The sequence below is a fragment of the Diabrotica virgifera genome, chromosome 9 (genome assembly GCF_917563875.1).
Source record: "Diabrotica virgifera virgifera chromosome 9, PGI_DIABVI_V3a".
NCBI lineage: Eukaryota > Metazoa > Arthropoda > Insecta > Coleoptera > Chrysomelidae > Diabrotica > Diabrotica virgifera.
The window spans coordinates 221,764,295-221,790,954 of record NC_065451.1 but is presented as its reverse complement, the minus strand read 5'-3'; the positions used below and the strand labels follow the sequence as shown (position 1 = coordinate 221,790,954).

Sequence of the window (26,660 nt, the reverse complement as noted above, 5' to 3'; positions counted from 1 at the left end):
TTTTATTTAGATTGATTAGCAAATTCTTAATTTAATTGATTATTCAATTATTTTATTTACTGCCTATGTAAAAACACAACTAAATTCAAATTAAACTTTCCAATCAATTTTATTCTCAGGGCTAATTTTGTATTTGATACAATACCTGTGATCTGTGGCTTCTAGTATTTCTAGTTGCTTACTTCTTCCAGGGTGGAAACAGGGAAATTTAAAACACTCAAAATCATATAAATGTAATCTATTGTTTTTATCAAATAAGCCGTGTACATATGATTCAAAAAATACTAAAATTTAACTTTGTTGCAACAATCGCTAACTTAATAAATTAAACTCTGATATCTCCTTGTTTTGACAAAAAAATTTATTTAATTAATTTCTTATTTACTCATACTAAATTGAATGAATTTTACTTTGCTTTTTCTTTACTTTCTCGTTTTCTGGATTGCGCCGTCCTTGATTCTCCCAACACGTACTCTCTGGATGTTGCGAAAAAGTCCCTCTCGTCAAAACTGCTTCCACGAGAAACACACAGAACTTGCTCGAATTCTATTACTCAGTTTTCCTTGCTTGATATCTTGTGCACAACCGGATAATAATCAGCGACTTGTTCTAGACAAAACAAAGGAATCTCCCTCGAAACAGGAAAATGAACTCTTCAAACCGGTCGACAATTTGGTTTCAACTTGATTCTGCTCGCAAAGGCTGATCACACCACTCTACAATGATTACACACTTTTAAAAACTCGACTGTCTCTTATCGATGTTCATTACACAGTACCCCTTATTTCTCTCTCAAATCCAGACTCCAACATTCATTATCCCTACTCTCGATATTTTCCATCCAATCAACAACAACCTCTCTCAAACCATTTATTTCTTGAGAAACCAAATATTCTTCCACATAACTTTTCCAATTTGTCAAATTTCAAGAAATATCATAATTAGTTCTTCTCTACTTTCTACTTTTACATCTAAAAACTAATACAATTTGTTTACCAAATTAAAAACCTTCCCGGAAAGATTTTAAAAACGTCATTGTTCCCGTCAACGCTCTGTCCACTTTCTAATCACCGAATTGTTTATTAATGTCTCGTCCATTTCGTCGAATCATTATCACTAATCATTTTCATTTTTCCGAAACACTTGTTTAATAGCAAAATTAAATTCTATACAATTTTGGTCATATACAGGATGATGAAAAACTATGGTCTTATGGTCTATTGATATAAATTAAATTTTTTTGAATTTCTTAAAAAAAACAATTCTACAACAGTATAGAGCTAACAACTCTCTAAGCATAATTCAACATGGTAAACTCATACAAGCAATGAAACGTACACCTAGATCCCAAAGATATTAATTTAATAAAAAATCTATACTACAATCAAACAGTCACGGCAAAACAACGACAGGTGAACGAGAAACATTGTACATTGGAGACCATGCGAGCACAGTCGTAGTAGAGAAAGACCACAAAAACGATGGCTAGACTACATCAAAGCAAAAGTGGGGAGAAACTGGCCACCAAATAGCACAAAACAGAGAAGAGTGGAGAGCTCATGGGGAGACCTTTGTCCAGGAGTGGATGCAAACAGGCTGAAGACGATTTTATGATTTATGTTTTATTCAACTTTCCTATTTTTTAATAATCACTTGTTAGATACGTATAACGTTCGCAAAAACTACATTACTTGTCACATCATTTTAATCATAAAAATCTGAATTTGCTTTCTCTTTAAAGAGCCACTGGCAAAGTGGCTCTCTCACTTCACAAAGCCATTAGTTATTTGATCCTTTCCATCTCTAGCCTAGACTTACATAAATGCAATTAAAAGCAGACAAAGTAATCGTTTTCCACTATTCTCCAGAGACTAAATCGAGGAATTAAAAAGGCGACACTAGATGCTAAATCGATTTGCTATTTTTATCTAATAAAGAAGTCTCCAGTGGTAGACGGATGGATCCTTTGTGAAAAGAGCAAAAACCGAAAAGATTTTCTATTCTATTCTATTCAGATTTAAAGGCTGTCCAAAAGCTACAAAAGAATTAGAGACTTTTATTTAGAAGCTTTTCTTTTTTCTTCTGGATTCTGTTTTTAATCTGGCAGTTGCTCATCTGTTTTTTGTAATTTTTTTCATATGTTGATTGCATTTTATTTTCCTTTTTTACCTTTGTTTTAACTAATGTTATACTTAAATTCTTAGCAGTAACTGCATATGGTACTTCGATGTTGTTGATTATAACTGGTATACATTGTATTTTTTGTTGGTAAAATTAGCATGAACGGATTTAGCTTTATCAGCGTGATTCTCCATTTTTGTGTAAATTTGTGGATTTGGTTAACTGCTATTTGGACCTTGTTGGTCGCTTCTTCACTCAGTTGACCCTACTCCTTGGATAGCCGTATCATCAGCATATGTGGCAATTGTGTTGTCTTCAGTCTTCCAGTACATGTATATCACACATGTATAGTAGGTATAGGACCGGGCCCAGCACACTACTTTGTGGAACACCTGCTCTAATTCCTTTTAAGTCTGAAAAACAGTCGTCCTGCTTAATTCTAAAATGCCGTTCATGTATGCATGACTGTACTGTAAAAGTCGTAAGTACTGTTTGGACAAAAAACTTTATAATTAATGTATTAAATCTTCATGCCAGACGTTATCTAAAGCCTGTGCAGCATCAAAGAAGACAGTTGAACAAACTTTTCTTCTAGCGACCTTCGATAATATTTGTAATTCTGTGTATAATACCTGGGCCTCGATTTTTGACCCTTCGCTTCGTTATCGAACGTATTCGCTTCGTATCTGTTTAATATACGTAGCGAATACGTTCGGTAACGAAGCGAAGGGTCAAAAATCGAGGCCCAGGTCGATTGTTGTGTTAAGTGCTTATTCCTGAACCCGAATTGATGTGTTAGAATCAGATATTTTGCTTCAATAATTGGTTTAATTATGTTGTAAAGAATTTTCTCAAAAAACTTCGATATCACAGGGGACAAAGATATCGGTATCAGTAGCGACGTGTGACTTTTTCTAAAGTGTTACCAAAACCAGATGCAAAAAATCTTATTTAAAAAAATGAAGATATGGCTAAATGTATATAATATGTCTTTAATAATATCATTTTGTATATCACTTGAAACTCTCGAAAAATCAGTTGATGTTTCTAGAAGTTGGCAAAATTTTTGATCTTTTTTGGCAATTAATGTTAACAATTCCCCTGTAATTGCATCGATTGTCAGAGTCGTCGCCCTCAAAATGACCACGAAACGCTAATTCTTGTTTGACCAAAAAACATACGGTATCTATTATAAGTGTGCTAAGGATAAACTCATTCAGCCTTATTAATAAACACGGACTAACGCCCGACTAACTTTAGTCCGAGGACTAAGTCAATACCATTCATTTTCCCTATTAATAAACAGCGACTAACGATGGACTAAGCTAAACCCTCTCTAGTCTTGGACTAAAATTTAATCCGAGGTAACAGTAGGTTTAAACCGAGACTAACTTGACATTTTGTATTCATAACCTTACAAACTTGCTAAATGCATTATTTGCTTTTGCTTGCTTGTATAATAAATATATAATAACATTGTTATGTTATTATTGATAATGGAGAGATATTATTTTATTAATGATTTAAGATAATTAATAGACAAATTAAATGAGGATAGAAATCAGCGGAACCATATTCCTGTTGTGAGTCACATCAAAATATACAAAATTATAAAAAAATCTTTAGTTTAGAGGAATTAGAAGGTAAATTTAAAGTCAAATACCGATTTTCAAAAGGTACAGCAGTTAATATGAAATACAAAACCATAATACAATAATATAAAATATAAAACACCAGGTAGCACCTTCTCAGAACGAAGTCCAACAAAAATTAACTATTTATGCAGAAATGGCACCGACCGAACAGGCAGCTGTTCGGCCCCACCCACTCTTCTATGCTGTTCGGTTTAGAGGAAAGAGAGGTTAAATCTTAAATCCTCTACATTTTCTTCCTTTTCGCAAAATTCTCTCCATTTCTCTTCTTTTTCGCAAGGGTTGCCAACATAAATTGTTGTAACTAGGACTAAGGAAGGTTTAGTTAGTCCGAGCTTAGTCCGTGTTTATTAATGACAATCTTAAAATGAAGTTAGTACTCGCTTAATCTCGGACTAAGTAGTCCGAGACTAACGTCGGACTAAGCAATTTTTATTAATAAGGCTGATTATGTTTATCAATATTTGCTTTAAAAGCTTGGTTAATAGAACTTTTGATTCTTGTTTTGCCAAACTGAATCAAATTGGATATACATCTTACTTGTAGGTAACGGAGAAATTTCATGTCTCCTTTTTAAAACTCTAAAACTATTTAAATCGTGAACTCGGCTGCTGGTCCACCCATTTTTTCTGTAGAAACAAGAAAACATTCAAGAAGGATTTTCACTGTACCAACTAAATTTAAAATATCGCACTACTTTTTTGATTCCTTTTTTAAATTGTTTAAAATAGGTCTTCCATTTTCAATAATCTCATTTTTTTCTTCAAAATTATACAAGGAGAATTACTTTTCAAGTAGTTGATCGATTACGCAGCGACACTCATCCATGGTTAGTAACACGCATACTGTAATAGGTACTGTAACCAAATCAAAAACTGATAACAGGTCTACTGATATACACAGCGCACCCACGTCGTCGCTCCTTCAAAATTTTCAGCCACTAGCCGGTCCCGATCGACAGCTAGGATCACCACATGTAACCACAACCCAAAGTGGTAACAACGTATATTAAAGTGCAACTAAAGTCACATAAACTCGCTAATAGTCTACGAGTAGTTGGCTATTTACTGAATTAGGTACTAACACATAATATATTTACCAATGGTAACAGTCAACAGTGGTTACATGGACGTTTTGCCAATGGTTTGTATGACGAAATCTCATGTACTGGTTTCTCTGGTTTAGGAATTATGATGGCTTTGGCCATTTTTCATATCATTGGTGCATATTTCAATCTGAAAGCAGCACTAGGTAGTTAGGTTTTTAGTTTTACGATAGCTCTTAGGGGAAGATTTTTCAGCTGCTTACCCGTAATTATATCATAGCATGGAGCTTTCTTCAGTTAAATATTTTCCTTTATTTCTACAAGCACTTATTTTGGTGTAGTTGGTCGAATTTTTTCCTCTAATTGGACAGGTTCTTCCCATCTTTCTTTATTCTCTTGACAAGCATTTGGTTTGAATGTATTTTCAAGATATGTAGCAAATAGTTCGGCTTATGTATTTATTTAGCCTATGGCATTTCGACACATTTAGAAGGTTACATATCCCCACGGCGTTAAATGGAATATGTAAAATAATTACCGGTTGTATGAAGCCTACCCGTCTACCCCTACTGTACCGGGCAGCTGGATTCGCATCACCAGACGACCGTAGATGCGGTTAAGTTGTTGAGTTCTGATACGGTTAAGTGTGCACCAGGTCTTACGTGATAGGTCAAATCCAGGAGGTGTCTCTGTGATGGAAGATATAATTATGTTTGGCTCAGCTTCCGACCATCCATGGGCCTGTTTGGTGATCATGTTGAACCCGGTGGCTGCGGCCCATTCTGCGGTTTGTATAGCAGATTTTCTGGAGCACAGTAGACTTTTGGTTGCATCTTCTGTATAGAAATGAATCTTCAGCGCCGTATTGATAAGAATCTTTTTATATTTTTTGGTTAGCAAATTGAATCGGCGAAGGTGTGGTGGTGGAATGTCACTCAGCATTGGGCCAATGGGTTGGTGTGGATTTGATTGAACCAGCGATCGTTCTCATGGTGTTATTTAGCTGGACAATTCGACTTAAATGCAAATAGCACATATATCTGCAAATTAAACGACTGATCATTTTATTCGCCCACAAATAATTTTCAATTATAGTGTAGGAAACACAGGTTGAACCTTGCAAAATGGACACAAGTCCGGTTTTATTTTTTTTTTGGCATATCCAGGGGTGCTTATTATAAGACTAACTTTTTCTGAAAAAATTTCGCCCCGGAACCCCCCTTTTCACCCCTTTAAAGGGGGTAATTTATGGTTTTTGCAGAACGTAGCCATTCCTGTACCTTTTACAAAAAATTTCTTTTATAGAAATATGAAGAGGACTATATTTTCTACGATTTATTTTCGACAGCATCTCCCTATCATCCACCGTTTAGCAAGGGTGGCGCCCCAAAGTTGACAAGTTTTTAAAAAAGATGTTTTTAAAAAATATATATTTTTCCCTAACTGTAACGGAAATTAAAAAGAAATGCTGCGGAAATTATTCACAAATAGATGATTGATTTTTTGGTATAGGTTTCACTTAAGGGTAATTGCCCTTTTTTTAATTACAGGGTGTTACATTTTAAAAAACCCCTTTTTATACCATCTGAACCGTTTATGCTAGAGTAAAAAGACTTTCAGCGATTACCCATGTACTGGTGTTATTTACAAATTTGTATAATGCACCCCCATTTTTTCCCCGGAACCACCCAAAAAAAAAGAAGAATTAATAAATAAAGTGATTTTCTTGGAATCCTTCACACACAATGCTCTTCATTAATATGCTTCATATATCATTTTGTGCAAGTTATTATTACCCATGCATGGACACTAAAAGCGATTTCCTAGTGCAACCCCTGTAGCCAAAAAAAATAAATAGAAGGGGGGGTTGAAATTTTTTTTTTTGTTTTTTACTTTTTGATCCATATGGGCATATGCTTCATCAATAGTGCTTTTCAAAAATATATATGGTTATTGCAACATCCCTGCGCAAACCACCCCTATCCTTGAAAATATACTGCAGAAACTACCCCTATACCTTATCCAGCATATTTTTACGATTTTCTCATTACCTATTCATTTTTTTTAAACAAAATTTATACAAATTTACTTTTATTTTTACAAATTTTACAACAAAATTATTTTTTTAAACAAAATTCGTTTAAGCAACCGTTACGGTACAGTGGCGCCGTAAACCTCATATATGCTTTGACGGGCTCCAGTTTTTGTTTATTTTTTCGTCATCTGTTTGTTTTATTGATAAAGTACTTATGTAAAATAAAACAACACAGTGTAACCTACAAATCATGACCTATGCACATTTTACATTCTTTGCTCCCCAAAGCTACAGTGGTGGCCCAAAATAAATTTTTTCATATTTTCGCCACCTACACGCATTTTATTGCGTTAATAGCACAATATTCACCCCTAAGTGGTCGCTAAGCAGTGGCGGATCCAGGGAGGGGTGATGGGGGCGATCACCCCCCACCCCTCTCAAACCAAGTGATATTATATTTGAAGATTATAAAAATATTCATTTATTTTTATAGAAATACTTATATTATATTAATATTATTTTTATAAGAATGACTTTTTATGCTTTAGCGACAGTGGCGGATCCAGCATCGTTAAGAGGGGGTGCCAATTGGTTAAATTTTTATAAAAATAAATGAATATTTTTATAATCTTTGAATATAATATCACTTGGTTTGAGAGGGGGGGGGAGGTGATCACCCCCATCACCCCTCCCTGGATCCGCCACTGCGTAGCGACCACCTAAGGGTAAATATTGTGCTGTTAAGGTAGCATTAATGCAATGTAGGTGGCGAAAATATGCATAAATTTATTTTGGGCCACCACTGTGGCTTTGGGGAGCAAAGAATGTAAAATATGCGTGAGTCATAATTTGTAGGTTACACTATGTTGTTTTATTTTGCATAAGTACTTTATCAATAAAACGAACAGATGACGAAAAAAAAAACAAAAACTGGAGCTCGCCAAAGCATATATGAGGTTTACGGCGCCACTGTGCCGTAACGGTTGCTTATACGAAAAAATGAATAGGACATAATTTTTAGAGTAAATAGTGGTCTTTAACCTTGTATAAGTTTTGTTTAAAAAGAATACATAGGTAATGAGAAAATCGTAAAAACATGCTCGCCAAGGGATAGGGGTAGTTTCTGCAGTATATTTTCAAGGATAGGGGTGGTTTTCGCAGAGATGTTGCAATAACCATATATATTTTTGAAAAGCACTATTGATGAAGCATATGCCCATATGGATCAAAAAGCAAAAAACAAAAAAAAAATTCAACCCCCCATTTTATTTTTTTTTGCTACAGGGGTTGCACTAGAAAATTGCTTTTGGTGTCCATGCATGGGTAATAATAACGTGCACAAAATGATATATGAAGCATATTAATAAAGGGCATTGTGTGTGAAGGATTCCAAGAAAATCAATTTATTTATTAATTCTTCTTTTTTTTGGGTGGTTCCGGGGAAAAAATTGGGGTGCATTATACAAATTTGTAAATAGCACCAGTACATGGGTAATCGCTGAAAGTCTTTTTACTCTAGCATAAACGGTTCAGATGATATAAAAAGAGGTTTTTTAAAATGTAACACCCTGTAATTAAAAAAAGGGCAATTACCCTTAAGTGAAACCTATACCAAAAAATCAGTCAATTATTTGTGAATAATTGCCGCAGGATTTCTTCTTAATTTCCGTTACAGTTAGGGAAAAACATATTTTTTTAAAAACATCTTTTTTAAAAACTTGTCAACTTTAGGGCGCCACCCCCGCTAAACGGTGGATGATAGAGAGATGGTGTCGGAAATAAATCGTAGAAAATATAGTCCTCTTCATATTTTTATAAAAGAAATTTTTTGTAAAAGTTACAGGAAGGGCTACGTTCCGCAAAAACCACAAATTACCCCCTTTAAAGTGGTGAAAAGGGAGGTTCCGGGGCGAAATTTTTTCAGAAAAAGTTAGTCTTATAATAAGCACCCCTTGATATACCAGAAAAAAAATAAAACCGGACTTGTGTCCATTTTGCAAGGTTCAACCTTTGTTTCCTACACTATTAATACACCAGACTATTTCACTAGACTATTTTTAACTGATAAAATGTCATAGCAACGCCAGGTTTCCTACTGACAAAACTCCTTCCTGCCCGTGATTTCTCAGCGACAAAATTATGACGGATCCGTCACGAAGGTGCGTCTGGTAATTCTATTGTTGTCAGTTTGACAAACGTCATTGACGCGTAATCAATTTTGAACAGATATAATGAATCCAGACGAAACATCAAGATTTGGATGCCAGACAGGTGAAGAAATAAAAAAATTGGATTCCGAAAATGTCCCATTGAACACGTAGAGGTCCAGAAGCTCTATTTGGACCCAATTTTCGGAGTTCCTACGGGTGAGAAATTTTACGCTTGAAAGATGTACTACCATCACGCAATTTGCAAAAATTCTCGAGGATTATGCCTTTAACATGAAAAAAGGCAATGGCGAAGACTATAAAGAGTCGTCTGTAAAGTCAATGTGGAATACTACAGCAAAAATGGTATAAGAAAAATATTTTACTTAAAGATTGGCCAGAAATACCAAGCGGAGGCAGCTTCAAAGTGATCAAGAAAAAAGAAAACTCAGTTCAAAAGCATTATCAACCGAAGAACTATTAAAAATTATCCAAACATACGACGAGGAAACCCCTGATGGAGCACAAAGAAAGTTTTTTCGCCTTTGGTCATTTGAACTTGCTTGGAGAGGCAATGAGGCCGTAAACTGTAAGATTCACTTTTTCCAGAAGGAATTTGATGGCATAAGAGAATTTACGGGCCGAATTGAATACAACAGCATTTTTTCCAAAACAAATCAAGGCGGTTCGAAAAGTTTGGCAAGCAGCAAATGGCTGGTAAGAAATTCATCAAACGAAAATGTATGCCCAGTTAGGTTATTTTTGAAATTAATGGAAAAAAGGCCACCAAAGATTTTATCAGACAGACTCTTTCTTACCGTTCATCCCAACTGGAAGGATGGATCTTGGTTCAAAAACTTTCCACTTGGAATCAACACCGTATCTAAGTGAACAAAAATGTCAGCTGAAAAAATTGGACTAGACACAAAAAAATATATAATAACAAACCATTCTCATCGATTTTCAGCTGTGTCAACCTTGTTCAAGCAAGGTGTTTCTAAACTGGAGTTAATTAAATTAACGGGTCACTCAAATGCAAGCTCTCTAAAACCATATCCGCAGCTGGATTCCAGTCACCACCAGAAGTTGATGGAAAATCTCAGAACAACAAATGAAGCTGGAACTTCGAGATCCCAAATGCTACAGATCAATAATACACCAAATCATGCTTTGGTAGAAAAAAATGGGTAAACTACTATAGCTTATAATACTTGTACATTTAATAGTGTTAACAAATAAATAAAGATTATGTTTCGTTGATATGGTGCATTAATTGTCTCGTGAAATAGTCTTTAGTCCAAGTAATGAAGCTTAAAATATAACAAAACCTTGCAATTTTTACAGAATGGATCAATTTGCTTGAAAATTTGAAAATAACTAGTGAATGGTCCAATGATCAAAATCTATATCATGCCGAAAGGCGCTTTTACCATGGGGTTTTTTTTTGCTAAAATTGATAGTTTTTGATTTATTTGCTATCGAATGTGTTAGTTTTATATCGAAAAAATCAATGTTTTTAATAAGTTTTCTGCTAATAACTCCAAAAAAATTTCGTTTTATTAAAACAACTTTACTTAGCAAAAATGTACCTTCTGAAAAAATAAACAAAACCATATTTTTAAATTTTCTTCAAGACCAATAGTAATCGATCTATACTTTATTATATGTTGGCTCGTCTTCGTCAAATGCTAAATATTGTAGTTTCAAAGTCAAAAGACGGGAAAACTATGCATTTTTCGATGATAACTTATTCAAACTAATTTAAAGTATCTAAAAATATCTATTTCCGGAAATAAAAAAGTCTCTAATACAAAAATTAAGTGACATAATGAAAATAATGTCAGTTCCCATTTTTTCAGCGAAAAAGTGATCGCAAGCAACCCCCTAATCACCATCCTAATTAAAATTAGTCATTAACCTTATGTGGTCTTTTTTTATTTATGTATTATTAATAGGTGCTAGAAGTTTGACCGGCTTAACATGATTATTTTAAAAAAATGGGGTTAAAAGCGAATTACAAATTTTTGTAGTTTAAAAAAGGCCTTTTCTTCAGAATAGCAAGATTAGCATCAGAGATACGAAAAAATGTTTAAACATGAAATTGTAGCTTATTTAATTCCCAAGAAACTAGTTTGCAAATATTTTTTTCTATGGCAATAATTGAGTGAGCTATTGACAATTAAAACTTGTAATAACATGCAAAATCCACCTTTACCATCTTTCAAAGTCAGCTCTTTCTGCGACTGACGATTTTAAAAAGTAATAATATTAATGGGCTTATAGATCTTATAAAAGCCTACACAATTATTTTTAAGCAGACTTTCTAATATAAAAAATAAAAAAGTTACGGTTAAAAAATCAATATATTTAAAAAAAAAAAAGGAGAAATCCTATTGGAAGCATAATAATGTAAGTTAGCGGTGTTTTTAGTCATTGGCGTTATTCATTCTTATTTATTTGTGTTTTATTAATAGATTCTAGAAGTTTGACTGGTTTAGAATGATTAGTTTTTAAAAAACTGGAATTAAAAACGAATAACGAATTTTTGTAGTTTGGTAAAAATGCCATTTTCTTCAGAATAGAAAGATTAGCATTAGAGATACGAAAAAATGTTTCAATATAAAATTATAGGTTATTTAATTCCCAAGAACTTGTTTTGAAAAAAATTTGCCAAGGCAAATATTGAGTGAATCGTAAATGAGTATATCGAAAAACATTGATTTTTTCGATACAAAACTAACACTTTCGATAGCGAATAAATCGAAAACTATTAATTTTATAAAAAAAATGTATTGAACATTTCTTGCTTAGAATAAATGTTTTTATCAACTTTTGCGGTCAAAATATAATAAAAAATTTCCACCCCCGGGATGGGGTGGCAACCACCCCCATGGTAAAAGTGCCTTTCGGAATCATATAGATTTTGATCCTGGGACTATCCACTACTTATTCTAAAATTTTTAAGCAAATCCATCCATTCTGTAAAAATTGCGAGGTGAAAAGCTTCGGTTCCTGGCCTACTTGTCGAATATCATTCGAGAGAATAGTAATTTACGTAACAAGTTCCGAAAGTGATATTTTACGAGACGAGTAGGAAGTTTCCAGGGCGAGCCGTAGGCGAGTCCTGGAATCCTGTGAGTCTCGTAAAATCAAAATCTACTTTTGAATATTAATAACACAATTATAACAATAATTCTATTTATAAATAGCGGCTTTAGCAGTTTCCCTAATCTCATCTGGAATCATTTCGGCTTCACTTTCACTGCTGATTTCCCCTTCTTAGAATTGAAAAACGAAAAACTAAGCGAAAACACACACGAATCTTAAGTGACAAGCGTTGTCATAATAAAATACAAAGTTGATTTTATTGTCAAAGCCGTTACCTAGCTACCCAAAATCGTCCCGAAAGTAAAAAAAGCGTCCCGAAAGTGAAAAAATTAGTCCCGAAAGTAGCTACATTCGATAAGAGTTGTGTAAAATGGTACTTTCGATTTAATAAAGCATTCTGAAAGTTTTATTTTCGGGACGGCTGCAGAAAAAATTATTTACCGGCCACATTTTCTTCTGGTTTTATTCAAGTTTGTTGCATTTTGAAAATTTTAGCTTATGAAATTTTGACAAAATCACTCGATTGAGGTCTCGTGATTTAACTGTAAAAAATTTAATTCGCGAAAATTGCCAGCCGACAAACTTTCATACCAGTCGAAAATATTGCCGACAAAATTTTCTCTTAATATACGACAATAAAATTATTGTCGGTGGTCGACCACCGATTTCAGAACAAGCTGTACATAGCTGTCGGCGACATTGAAGCTTTTACGGAACATCGTCAATAGAAAAAGTTAATGATTAACCTGAATTTTTCTTACGAAATCAAGCAATTATTTTCTGTTTGCTTTGTTCTTTTCGACTCGATTCGTCGGCGATCGCTCTCGTCGCCTAGAAGTCTCAGCCGCTCAATCTTTATTAAATAAAGAATAGAGAATCCAGTTAGCTCGAAATGTAACTTTTGCCCTTTGTTTTTTCTTAATTGGTAAAAACTGAAGAGGGCGAAAAATAACTTTTCTAAAGAGGTCAATTATCGGATTCAGGTGCTACCATAATAAATGGTTATTAGTTTAAAAGACTGAAATGGTAGATTTTATTTTGCGTAAATCTCTAAAAATTTAGAGAGTTGTATAAACCGCACTATACAGTATCTGAAAGAATTTAACGTAGGTGTTCACTTTACACGATAGGAAGTGAACGAAATATATTTTTTCTACGGCCGTGCTAAAAGAGCCACTTTCCCGCACGCATTTTGTTTCCGAAAGTTGCATTTCCGTTGCATGAAAATACGTTGTAATATGACATTATAATATATTATAATACATGCAATAAACTAATATTTAGATATTATTTACTAATTTATTTCAAATTTATCTTATTGTGTTCATGTTTTAATGAAATTAGCGCGATTATTTCATTCATAGGAGATTCTGACCAATAGAAAGCTACAGAAATAAAAATTAAACTGATTATTTTTTGATGATTTTAACTTCCAATCGTATAGTAAGATATTTGATCACGTGTTTAATTCTGTCCAATCAGATTAAAATTATACTGAGAATTATCTACTGTAGAAAATTACCGATAGAATTTTTTTAAGTAGATTGTTTCTGTTTTATGGCAACCAGTTTCCTAGTTTTGATAACTGTCACATTTAAGAAAATATCCATAATATACGTATTAAAAAATAATCTTACGAATATCACACGACAGTAAGAATAAATAAGAAAATAATGCTTCATTTTTACTCAAATTTTTTGTCATTGGGCAATAGCCACTCGAGCCCTGCGGGCTCTCGTGTCTTTTGCCAGACAACAAATTTTCGAAAAACTGTCGCATTATTTTCAATTTATTCTCACTCTCTTGTGATCACTGGCGGATCCAGGGGGGGTGTCACGGGGGTCATGACCCCCCATAATTGTAAACCCACGTATACTAGGGTTGGTAAGACTAAGTGACCTTGCCTCAGAGAAAGGTAATTAAATCACCCTCAAGACCCATGACCCCCCCCCCCCCAAACAACATTTCTGGATCCGCCACTGCTTGTGATATTATACCCGATTATTTCATTCATAGGAGATTCTGACCAATAGAAAGCTGCAGAAATCTAAATTAAATTGATAATTTTTGATAATTGCCCGTCGTCAAGTATATTACGTCAGATTCCCTTCGTTGCTGCGAAAAAATACATTCAGTAACATTAATGACAATTAATGTTTTAAAAATTATAAAAGTGATGACTTTTAACCGTAAAATATTTATAACAACTGTGTGTTTAGTTGTACTAATTTGTACTTACATAAATAAATTACAATAAAACTTTGGTTTTGAACAGTTTTATTCATGAAATAATCGCAACAAATTGCGCTCGATCTCTAAAATTAATATAGAATTTTAGAGCTCTTGTGCAATTACTACTGATAATTTTTGACAATTTCCCGTCGTCAAGTATATTACGTCAGATGCCCTTCGTTGCTATGAAAAAATATGTTCAGTGACATTAATGACAATTAATGTTTTAAAAATTATAAAATTGATGACTTTCAACGGTCAAATATTTATAAAAACTGTGTGTTTAATTGTACTAATTTGTACTTACATAAATAAATTACAATAAAATTTTGGTTTTGAACAGTTTTATTCATGAAATAATCGTAACAAATTGCACTCGATCTCTAAAATTAATATAGAATTTTAGAGCTCTTGTGCAATTACTACTAATAATTCGATGAAATAAAATTATTTTGACATGATATTTAAAAGTCAGATCAGTAGACAATTACAATGGTTTTGAATCGCCGTCATGGAAACCAATATCGTCGTCGTGGTAACCCATTATATTGAAAGTTTGGTTTTGACAACCTTGTCAAAGAATTAATTTGTGTATTTTCACTCCTAAATAAAAATTGATATAACTCTATTTTTTGTGGCTTTTTCCAAACGTGCGGCCCTAGAAAAAATATTGTTCCTAACTCATGCGGAAAGTGTCTTCCCCGCACTCTACTGCTTGACCGAACTCCGCTATCGCGTCGTTCGGTCAACGGCAGTCTCGTGCGTGAAAGTATCACTTTCCGCACTAGTTAGGAAAATAACTATAAAACGCCACAGCGATATTAGGTCCCTGAAATATCTTGTCGAAAATTTATTAGTGGAAGAAATTCAAGAAGAGAAGTTCAACATTGTTGCTAAACTTATTGATTCTTTGACTTATCGTCTTTTTAGAATTGGAAAAATGTAATTAGATTTAAATGGTAGCTTTTGATTTCCACTTCGGAAATCGTTTTCAAAATACAAAATATTAACAAATAAAATTTATTAGTTATGTAATAAATAAACTATTTTCGTTTTATTTTTTAGGCTCAAGAAAAAGAAAGGCTCATTTTTCCAGTCGATCACCTCTTTGCAAAAGAATAGCGCGAAAGTGTCTTCAAAGCGGGATCAGTTAGAGGAAAAATCGACAGGAGCCAGGAATGATTACCTTCTGTGCCTCGCTGCTGCTAACGCACATCAAACTAGGTAAGCGACTATTTTTTATTACTATAATATAGTGATGGTGAACGTGGAGATTTTTAAATCACACTGTGATCAGTGTCCGTTATTTTTTAATAACGGTGATTTTAAGCGGTGACCGTGATTTATTTATTTATTTATTTATTTATTAACGGGATACCACCCAATTTAATATATATGTTACAGTTCAAGTTGATTCTCAGTTAGAGTTGACTCCAACTAGTTGGAGTCAACTCCAACTGAAACGAGCAGTAAAAGTTGATTTTAAAAATTTAAATCAACTTTTACTAGTTGGAGTTGACTCTTCCTGGATCGATTCAGTAAATGTTGATTATACGAGAATCTCAAGTGCATTTTTGATGAGTGTGCGTTTCTTTATTTTGACCGTTTCAACTACTTATTAGTATAGTCTGTAACGTCGCCCCCGTTAGGTAAATTATTCTGATTCGATTTTTTGCACAAACTTACTCAAACAAATACACAGGGTGTCACGCGGTACCGCGCTCGAAAAATTGTTTAACCAATTTCAGTAAAGTCAGTCAGTAAAGTGACTCTTTATCGAACGAGTCTGATATTACGAGCAGAGGAACAGACGCGTTCGATAACGAGTATTGAGGTGGTGCGTACAAAATTGTATCGTTAATCATAACAAACATTAAGACTTACTTACAACTTTGAGGAATTTTTTTTTAATTTTAGACGAAATAAAAAATTCGTATGACAGAAATGACAGATGACTTTTGCATGATAGCCGGTTTTGATGTTTAATCGATAGTTATCAATATTGTATACCTACCTAATTACTAAATCTGTAAAGTTTTGATTTATTTTGTATGAATATAATTGCGAAACACTACAGAATTTTACTTTTTGACAAAAATTTTATTAATAATAAGATAAATTTTGTACAATATTTTTAATAATTAAAGTAAATAAATTTTAATTTCACTCAAATAAATAATCGATTGCTGCCATTGACCACTTACATTCAATCACGGTTAATTTGATCAATTATCGCGGCAGGTAAAGTAACATTCTTCTTTCAATACAACAAATGGATACAATAATGAATGATTTTAGTGAAGTTTGGCGATAAACAATGATTTTAAACAAATTCGCAAAAATACATAGTTTTTTCATTTCGTACAATTTTTTTTAGATCCGTTGGGCCTTTTTTTCTCTAAAATTGACTGTTGTCGAGTTATTAGCGACTTAAAATTTGAAAAACGCCAAAATAACCATTTTCAAGGTTTAATAACTCGGTTAAAGATAATTATTGTGAAAGTCGAGCGAGCGGCCGTGGAGTAACGGCATAATCGCTGGCCTCATACGCCAGTGCACGTGGGTTCGAGCCCTGCTAAAGACAAATTATTTTCATTTTCAATAATGACACGAGCCGTCTCACCGTGCCTCGGAGAGCACGTTAAGCAGTCGGTCCCCCTGGGCTAGTGTACATCGACACTAGTTACTTGAAACAGGGTTAAAGATGTAATTGGCGCCGGAACTGTCCGAAAGGCAAAAATGCCATACGATATTATATATTATGAAAGTCAGAAACTAAAAAAATCAAAGATTAAAGCTACCTCTATAAGATCCTGAAGAAATTTTTGTCATTCTTTCATTAATAAGATATTATTTTTAATTATCAACAATGAGTGCTAACCGTGTATTGAGGCGCCGTCAATGTGAGTGCGAGTGAGATTCACCATTGGATGGCTGGAATGGTGCATCTCTTTAGCACTCACCATTGACGGCCGCCTAATACGCACTTAGCGCTCATTGTTAATAATTAAAGATAAAGCTTAGTAATAAAATAGTGACAAAAATTTCTGCTGGATCTTGTAGAGGGGGTTATAAACTTTTGGTCACTTTCTGACTTTCATAATAATGGATTTAAACCGAGTCATTAAGCCTTGAAAATGGCTATTTTCGCATTTTTCAAATTTTAAATCGCGTATAACTCGACAATAATCAATTTTAGAGAAAAATCACAAAATACCTTTTTTTGCTCAGAATAACCCAAATGATCTAAAAAAAATTGTTCGAAGTGAAAAAATTATTTTTGTGAATTTGTCTAAAAAAATTGTTTAAAAAACAATTTATCGATCAAGGTACTGCCTGGCACCCAGTAGATTTGTTATAAGGACCTCTTTTTGAGTAAGTTTGTGCAAAAAATTCGAATCGGAGTAATTTACCTAACGGGGGCGACGATACAGTCTAGACTAATTTGAACATATTCAGTAACATTTAATTTCTAGAATCGGCTGTTTGTGTGAATCAGAATCAACTTTTACTAAATGGCATTGGGAAGAGTATACTTTTCCTAGTTGGAGTCTACTTTTACTAGTAAATGTTGAATATAAATCTTCATTTTATATTTATAATCAACCTTTACTGAAACCAGCCGTTAGTGTTGACTCCAACTAGTTGGAGTCAACTCCAACTGGATAATCAACTTGAACTGTAACATATACACAAAATATTATAATTATCTAGTGATACAATAAATATAAAGATATAGTAAATATGTTTGACCAAAATCGGCGATGCAGGTATATAGAAAAAACCAATATTAAAATAATACAAAGTAAATAACAAATATAAATCACATAAGATTACAAAATTTTTTTAAACACTGTCTACAAACATTTTCCGAAGCGCACAGCAACAAATCAAGGTCTATTCTATTCCCATTTAGAATGATTCTACTCAGCGGAGAATGCCTACCAAACTTGCAGCGATGAAATTTAATTGCAAAATTTTGGGATGTTCTAGTAACTCTAGATGGAACATTAAAGTCAATTAGAGACAGTAGATCATTGCAATTAATTTTTGAATTCAGTAGTTTATGAAGAAACAAAACATCAGCATACATCCGTCTGGAGGATAGCCTAGGAAGGTTTAATTTATTTCTAATTTCTGAGTAGGAATGGTCACTTAAAGGTTTGTGTAATTTAAAACTTAAGTACCTAATGAATTTATTTTGGACCTTTTCAAGCTTGGCTATGTGGACTTCATAAGTATGTGACCAAACAACTGAGCAATACTCAAGAACAAATCTAACTAGGGAAATGTAAATCAGTCTGATGGAATTAATGTTATGCAAACATCTAGAAGTTCTAATAATGAAGCCTAACATTTTCAATGTCTGGTTATTCACATAATCAAAACGAGCGCAAAAAATTTAGTTTGGAATTTAATTGAACACCTAGAATCACCTAGTGATTACCGTTCTTTTATAGTACCCCGTACAGTAACCAGTAGTCACAGTAATAAAACTAAAAAAATATATTGATGATATTGATTACAGTAGGAAAAATGAAAGAATACCCATAAACAAACATATAAAACACGCTGTATTTTCCTGTCACCGTGTCACACAAAAAATTGGCCAGCGCCAGAACATGTAATAATTATTGTTACATGTACTTGTACTGGACAATTTTCTTTGTGACACGGTGACAGGAAAATACAGCGTGTTTTATATGTTCGTTCATGGGTATTCTTTCATTTTTCCGACGTATGTTTAACTAACGCAACTTCATAGATGGTTAGACTTATACTTAATAATAAATTTACAATACTAACAATACAGTAATACATTTAAAGCACTATAAAACTTTTTTGACAACTCTTTCAACAAAACTTAAAATAACTCTAGAATATCACCTAATTTTTTAGTTTTAAAACTGTTTTTACGGAAGAAAAAATATTCTTCTTCTTCTTTCTCATAATACTTAGTGCCCTTCAGAGCGTCGGGTGTAGGGTTCCGTCTCTCATCCATTTTTTCTGAAAAAATCATTTTATTTTTCATTTGCTTTCGAAAAAATATACAATACGTTTAATGACATTTTTTAAATTTACTATTTTAAATAGAGAAATATCAGTAGATAATATAATACAATATAATACCTCGTATTTCACCGTTGGTAAATCCCAAGATGTTAGTCACCGTTTCTCATATTACGTTTACCGATAATATGTAATAAGTACTTACTATATAAACACGTTTTGTGAGACAGTGACCGTGATTTAATATCTGATCACTGGTCGCAGTTATCAAAGTTAGCAAAAACCGGTAGTCACCGGTGAATTCTAAATCACGGCGATGAAATCACTGGTAGTGAAATCACGTCCCATTACCTACTATTTTATGCAAAACAGTATTTTATGCACAGTATTATTTACTAGTCTTAATGGGAATCAACCACAATTTCAGTTAAATATACGTTTATATTGACGTACACTCTTGATCTGGGATTCCTGTTACACTTAACAATATATTAATTTTTATATCTTTTTCAATGTGGTGCTTTCTAATGGTTTTCAATATGAAAATATCGACAAGAGGACGAAATTTAAAGATTTTAATGGTAAATAACCCATGCTATCAAAAAGATCAACTGAGTCATTTCATTACTGCTACGTAACTACGACTTTGAAAGGAGAAATGGTCAAAGTTAATATGCAATTTGGGAAGAAGGTAAAGAAAGTATAAAATAGAAGAGAAGAAAGAAAGAAGAATAGAATAGAGAACCGACTAAGTAAGCGCGAGCGATAAAAGACAAAAGAAAGGTGGAATCGAGATCCAGAAAAAAGAAACAAAATTATAATACAATTGATTTCTTCCTAAAATAATTCGAATGTGAAAGAATGAGAATTTAAAAAAACAGAACGTTTTATATAACCGAATAGAGATCCTGAACGAACCAAAATGAGCACCAGTTAATTTAATCTTCAGCAAATTAACAAATCTGTGGGTTAATCTTCTTCTTGACGTGCATATCCGTGACGAATGTTAGCGATCATCATGGTAATCTTAATCTCATCTTAATCTTATCTGCGGAAAAGCTGCACAGATGTTGTGTTGAATCAGTTTCTGTGATTCTTTAACCAGAATGTTCCTCTTCTTCTGTAACATTACGTAGGGCGTTACATAAATTTTGAGGAAGATTTAGACACTGATCAGAAATTTGACAGGTTTCATATGTGTGTGGAACAATTCACGGACCGTTGAAAAACAAGACTCGAAATAATACAAATATAAACATTTTTATTAGTTTGTAATTAGTTCTTTTCGATAAAAAATAGTCAATCAGGAATTTTATGTATTGTAGATGACATATAAAACGGTTTGGTTACAGTCAGAATCAAAACTGAAAAAAAAAATCCAACGGCAAATGAATTTTGCAGGCACTGAAAAACATGGAACTAGTTTTCCTTGCGTGTTGCATCGTTTATTCATGAAAAGGTTTCGTTGTGTATTTATGAAACGGTTGTTTCATTCCCAATACGAAAAAAATCTCGATAAATCTATAAAATTACTATACAGTTCGACGAAGATTTAAATATTGGATTCATTCTGTTTCATATGGGAATTTTTTAATATGTTAAAGCTGACTCAGCTTTTAACTATAATGCTTTATTTTAATAGTATAAAAGTTTTCTTAGTATTTTATTACTAATTTTTATCGACTGTAATAAAACATTTTAAGTCAAAACAAATAGCACTAAAATTTGTATATTTTCAAAATTAAAAGAAAGATTATTTTTTTAAAGTATGAAAAGGCTGTAGTGTATGGTTTATTATTTCTTATACTGTGCAGCACTTTTTTATATGCAGTAATTTATACATGTAAATATTGATGCGTCTGTCCAAAATAGGTATGTTGAGTAACAGTAATATAAATTATAAACTACATCTAATTCACTGTCTTTTGTGACAATAATTTTAAATTTTGAAACATATTTATTAAATGTTGTACGTGAATTATGTCTAACATTAATCTTAATAACATTTTTTAAATTATTCGAAGAAACCATTAATGTAAGGCAATTATATTTATGTTTATTATATTTACACCTTTTTTATTACAGGTACTTTGTTGTGGACCTTCAACTCTGCATGACGACCATGGAAAGCGGGGTCTACGACAAAGTGGCTGAGTACCTTTCCTTAATGGGTCGAACGGAGTTACTCACCTGCTCAGCAATGCAGAACTCATTTAGGTATGTTATATGTATGTGTTACGTGTATAGTATAGCTTGTTTGAATGAACTCAGAGGCTCATGATTTGGAATATTTCTTCACTTTTTTCTGTCCATGATAGTTGTTTTATAATTTAAATTACATCTACTTTTTATAAATCATTTTGAAATGTAATTATTCATTAATTTCCTAACAGTTCTTTTCTTTTTATTCCTTTAGCTAAAAAACAAACCGTCGTTCAATAAGGCCCGGGCCTAACTAGTAATGTTCCATCCATCCACACATATCCTTTCTTATTATTTCTTTTTTAAGTATTTTATTAATTATTTCTCTTCACATTTAGTTTAATTAACGTATGTGTATGCTTTTGCGTTACGCAACTAATACGGTCCTGATCGCCCTGCTTATACAGACCACTACTCAGTTTGAAGGACCAATGAATAAAGGTATTGACTATAAAAGATCACCTTTCGCGGTATGTACGATAGCGACGCGAGCAATATCATCTTGGCCGAAAATTAAAGTTATAATTTAGGAGGTAATTTTTTACACCTCATAACACAGGGCAAGATAGCCGGAAAAAGAGACCCAAGCCGAAGAATAACATCCTGGACATGAAATATTCAACTAAAACAACTTTTTTTGCAAAAATTATTCTTTTTTATTAAGAAAGTCTTCTTAGTGACGATATAATCATTCTAATGCTTTTCTAATTCTTCCATGAGGCCCTTGTAAAACGATTTACCTTTTCCTTCAAAGTAAGCTTCAGTTTCAACGATTACTTCCCCATCGGAGCGATATCTCTGGCCGCAGAACATTTTTTTAGATCGGAAAAAAGGTGGTAGTCGCTAGGATCCAGATCTGGACTATATGGTGGATGCGAAAGCAATTCAAAGCCTAATTCGTGCATTTTTAGATAAAAAATAGAAATAGAATTTCATACAAAAATATAAAAGAGTTAGATTAATGGTCCATTATGTTCTAATCACTTAATTCACTAAATTTTTTATCATTACTAATTTTTTTCAGCACAATTCGAGACCAGGCCAAACAGCTAACTCGAGAATACAACCTCCAGTGCTGTTACCTCTACTACCCGGTACTGAAACAACACATCCACTACGAATTCGACCCCTGCGATAACGACCCTGTGGAGCACGTCACCGCCGACCACGACTCCTCCTCCGCCACACTCAGTAAAGAGGCTCGCCGATGGGCCACCAAAATCGCCAGAGAGAACAATAACGTGAAGGAGAGCGTTCGGAAGTTGCAGATCTATCATGCGCTTAAAGAGTCTGGACAAAGGGTAAGTGTTTTCCCTAGGATTCTAAGTCTGGCATCAAAAAATATGCTGCAGTAATAAATCTGGGGAAAAATGGTAGATCTGGGGGAAAATGGTGAATCTGGCAACATTGCAATCACAAAATTTGAATTCTCCTTATTGCAGAATCGAAGTATCGCGGTTTTTATACAATTTGGACCATCCATTTAAAAAAAATTAACGTATGTTTCTTTTTCAGGTTGATCCAAACGATCAAAACGGTCCTGACTTAGAAACCAAGATCGAAGAAATGAAGCACGCAATACGGAGGGCGGAGACGGCAAAAACGAAAGCGGAAGCTCGAATAGAATGTTTAAGAGGCGGCGGAGTCAACGTGGATGAGTGGATGCAAGAAGCTGAGTCACTTAACGTCCAAGACATACAGAGATCTACCAGCTCGTTATCGGTAAATAATTGAATCATCATCAAATAACCAATTCACGTCCACTGCTGGACATAGGTCTCCCCCAATTGTTTCTACACTTCACGGTTTTGTGTTGATTGTTGCCAGTTTTTACTAATCCGCCTGATATCATCTGTCCATCGTGTAGGCGGCCTTCCTCTACTGCGTTTATCTTCTCTCGGTCTCCATTCCATCAGCTTTCGAGTCTATCTTGAATATTTCATCCTGGCGACGTGTCCTGCCCAGTTCCATTTGAGCCTGGTGATACGTTCTATAACATCCCAGGCAACCAAACGACATTTTTATAACGTAGATAACACGTCATAAAAATGACCAATTAACGTGTTTCTATAACGTGGTACTGACGTTGAAAATTTTAGAACGTCATTGTACATACGTTTTTTTCACGTCGAGATTGTGACGATTTTCAAACGTCAAAAAGATGACGACTTTTACACGTCGCCGTCGGTAAAATCAAGTCTTTAATACATTCAAAAAGTGACCTCTTTCAGATGTTTCAAAATAGTATAAAAAATAGGTAACATGAAAATATAGGCTAAAAATTAATTTAATTAAACTCGATAACACATAATTAGTTTATTAACAGAAAATATACATCAAAAACAAATAAAGATAACCTCAAATAGTTGACAAGAATTACTGCATTAAACTAACTCACTGAGCAAAAACGAATAAAAATCTCTCAATTAACACGTTTCTTCAACTAAATATCTAAATGAAAAATATTATTTTATCACACAAGACACAAAACACGTAAACAATAAATGAAAAATTTCTGATGAACAACGTTATAAACGAAATTGTTTGGAGTCAATACAAACAAGCTTTTTAAGCCCCTCCCAATTTTGTGACGTCAGACTTGGCTGTCTAAAATGAAAACGTTTTTTAAACGTATTTTAACGTCATTAATCTTACGTATTTAAAATTACCTATAAAAGACGTCTATATGACGTAATGTTCAAACACGTGTATACATTCAACCAAAGCTGACGTTTCCTCGACGTTATATGACATCACTTGGTTGCCTGAGATCTGCGATACCGGTTCTTTGTCTGAGATCCTCATTTCTTATTTTATCCCGTAGGGTTACACCCAGCGTGGATCTTTCCATACGCCTTTGAGCAACCCGCATTTTCGACGCTGTTGCCTTGGTTAGAGTCAGTGTCTCTGCTCCATATGTCATTACCGGCAGCACACATTGATCAAACACTTGTCTTTTCAAACCGATCGGTATACTGCTCCTACATATGTCTCTGAGAGCTCCGTAGGCTGCCCAAGCAAGAGTTAATCTTCTTTTCACTTCGCACGTTTGGTTATCTCTGCCAATTCTAATTTCATGACCCAAGTAAATGTACTTTTCCACTAGTTCTACTTCTTGTTCACGTATAATCAGCTGTCCGCTAGGAATCAGATTAATCATAAATTTAGTTTTAGAAAAGTTCATTTTCAGGCCTATTTTCCAGCATATTTTCCAATAATTAAATATACTAAATACTTATATGAAAGACTATTCGTAATATGCTTTTATCATTTGAAGAACTTATTCTTATGTTTGTACATTAACACATTTTATAATAACATTTGTATGCCGATGAAATGTTCATTATTGTGAACGGCATAGATCTTTAATAAACAATACCTAGTTTAGAACTAGTTTAGCTAGACGAAATGGCCTAGCTTAATTATCATACTTTAGAAAAAATAAAAAAAAACAAGTTAATATTGTGTAAATACGGTAGTGACGGTTAGTTGGCGAGATTAGCTTGTAAATATTCCTTTATTATCATGCCAAATTATCCCCCTCCCTCCCACTCTTCAATCATGACACTCCGGAGGGAACATAGTGGTCGTCATAGGGTCGCCTACAGTTTCTCAACTGTCATTAATACGCCTAACTTCATATTGATACAATAATTATAAAAAAATATGCATTGAAATCCAGATCCCGTAATTTTTTGAGCATTATAAAGTGAGTACAAAGACATACATAATCGTTTTTTGTAAATACACCTTCAATTTACCGTACACTTCTCGTAGACTGTGTTACCGACTGTACTGACAGTTGAGAAACTGTAGCGTGCCCGTCGTCATGATGTATAAAGAACATCTTCATAGATCTCTATCTCTTGTAATTTCTTTTAAGTTGTTCTGACCCACGATTACTTTACCGTGAGTATAGGTACGTTGCTATAAAATATTACTTTAGCAAATTAAAATAATATACGACGACACTTTTTGATAGAACTCTTTATTGATTACTATACGTGTTTAGAGATCTAATTTTCGCTGGTTACTGGATACTACTACAATTACAAAACGATTCCTTACCAGAAATCCCTGATGGTGGTGAACACAAAAATGTCCTACACAATTTCACTTTGGAAAAAACGTAATTACAAAACCGTTCATCACTGTCCGTCTCAAAAGCTGACAATAACCGCTGGAGTTGTCTAACTGTTAATTTCCAAATACCTACTTTCTAAAGAGAAGGATTATGATACAAATGACAGATGTTACCCAGAAATATGGGTAAAAATGAATGTATTTTAATTTTTTAAGAGATTTCTGGAAGCTAATTTACCCAAACTTTAAAGAATTACTGATATGAATTTACATCGTAAAATAAAATCGAAAATCAAAATTAACTAAACTATAAAGAGACGTAACATAAGTTATGTATTATAAGTTTTTGCAGATTTCTGTTGTTTGGTCAATCAGTTGACCAATACCATTATTAAAGTTATTTAAATTTGGCACCAATACCAACCCTACACCCTATAACCCTACACCATTGTATGGTAGAAGGGATACGATTATAAATAAATAAATAAATAAATTTGGGAGTCTTTTTATATTTTGGTATTATTCCTAAGAGATCTCTGTAACATGTAAGACATACTGCGGTGGGGAAGACAAAGAAGACGAGAGTGGAATCAGCATGTTACTAGAATGGACAGCGAGAGAATAGGCCGTATAGCCAGAGATTCAAAGCCAACAGGCCAGAGACCAATAGGAAGGCCCTTTAACAGGTGGCGAGATAGCTGGCAGTAACCATCACAGCTACGAATACAAGCTCAAAATCGGTTGAGAACAGGTCAAGAGGCCTAATATAAGAAGAAGAATAAGTATTTTTCCTGTGCCGATCTTTGCTGGATTATATTTACGTTTTATTTTCTCCTGCAGTAACACTGTTTTTGTGATCAATGTTCCCAGATACAAATATAAGTTTAAAGAATCAAACCAGTAAATCTTGTTTATGTGGATACTGATACTGCTTATTGTTCGTCCGCTATATCCTTTCCCATACGTCACGATTAATTTTCAAACAAATTAAGTCAACACATAAAGTGAAACGAACGTCGATGTGT

The 26,660-nt window shown here is 33.6% G+C and overlaps 1 protein-coding gene across 4 annotated transcripts in view; it reads left to right on the top strand.

The window, feature by feature from the left end:
- Positions 1-26,660, top strand: part of LOC114330180 (protein nervous wreck) — a 163,716-nt gene that overhangs the window by 67,280 nt on the left and 69,776 nt on the right. For all 4 annotated transcript variants that reach the window (XM_050662900.1, XM_050662901.1, XM_050662903.1 and 1 more), the window contains exons 6-9: positions 15,406-15,564; positions 21,436-21,567; positions 22,577-22,853; positions 23,068-23,274. In XM_050662900.1, the coding sequence (XP_050518857.1) occupies positions 15,406-15,564; positions 21,436-21,567; positions 22,577-22,853; positions 23,068-23,274 (775 nt within the window). The remainder of the gene's footprint in view (positions 1-15,405; positions 15,565-21,435; positions 21,568-22,576; positions 22,854-23,067; positions 23,275-26,660) is intronic.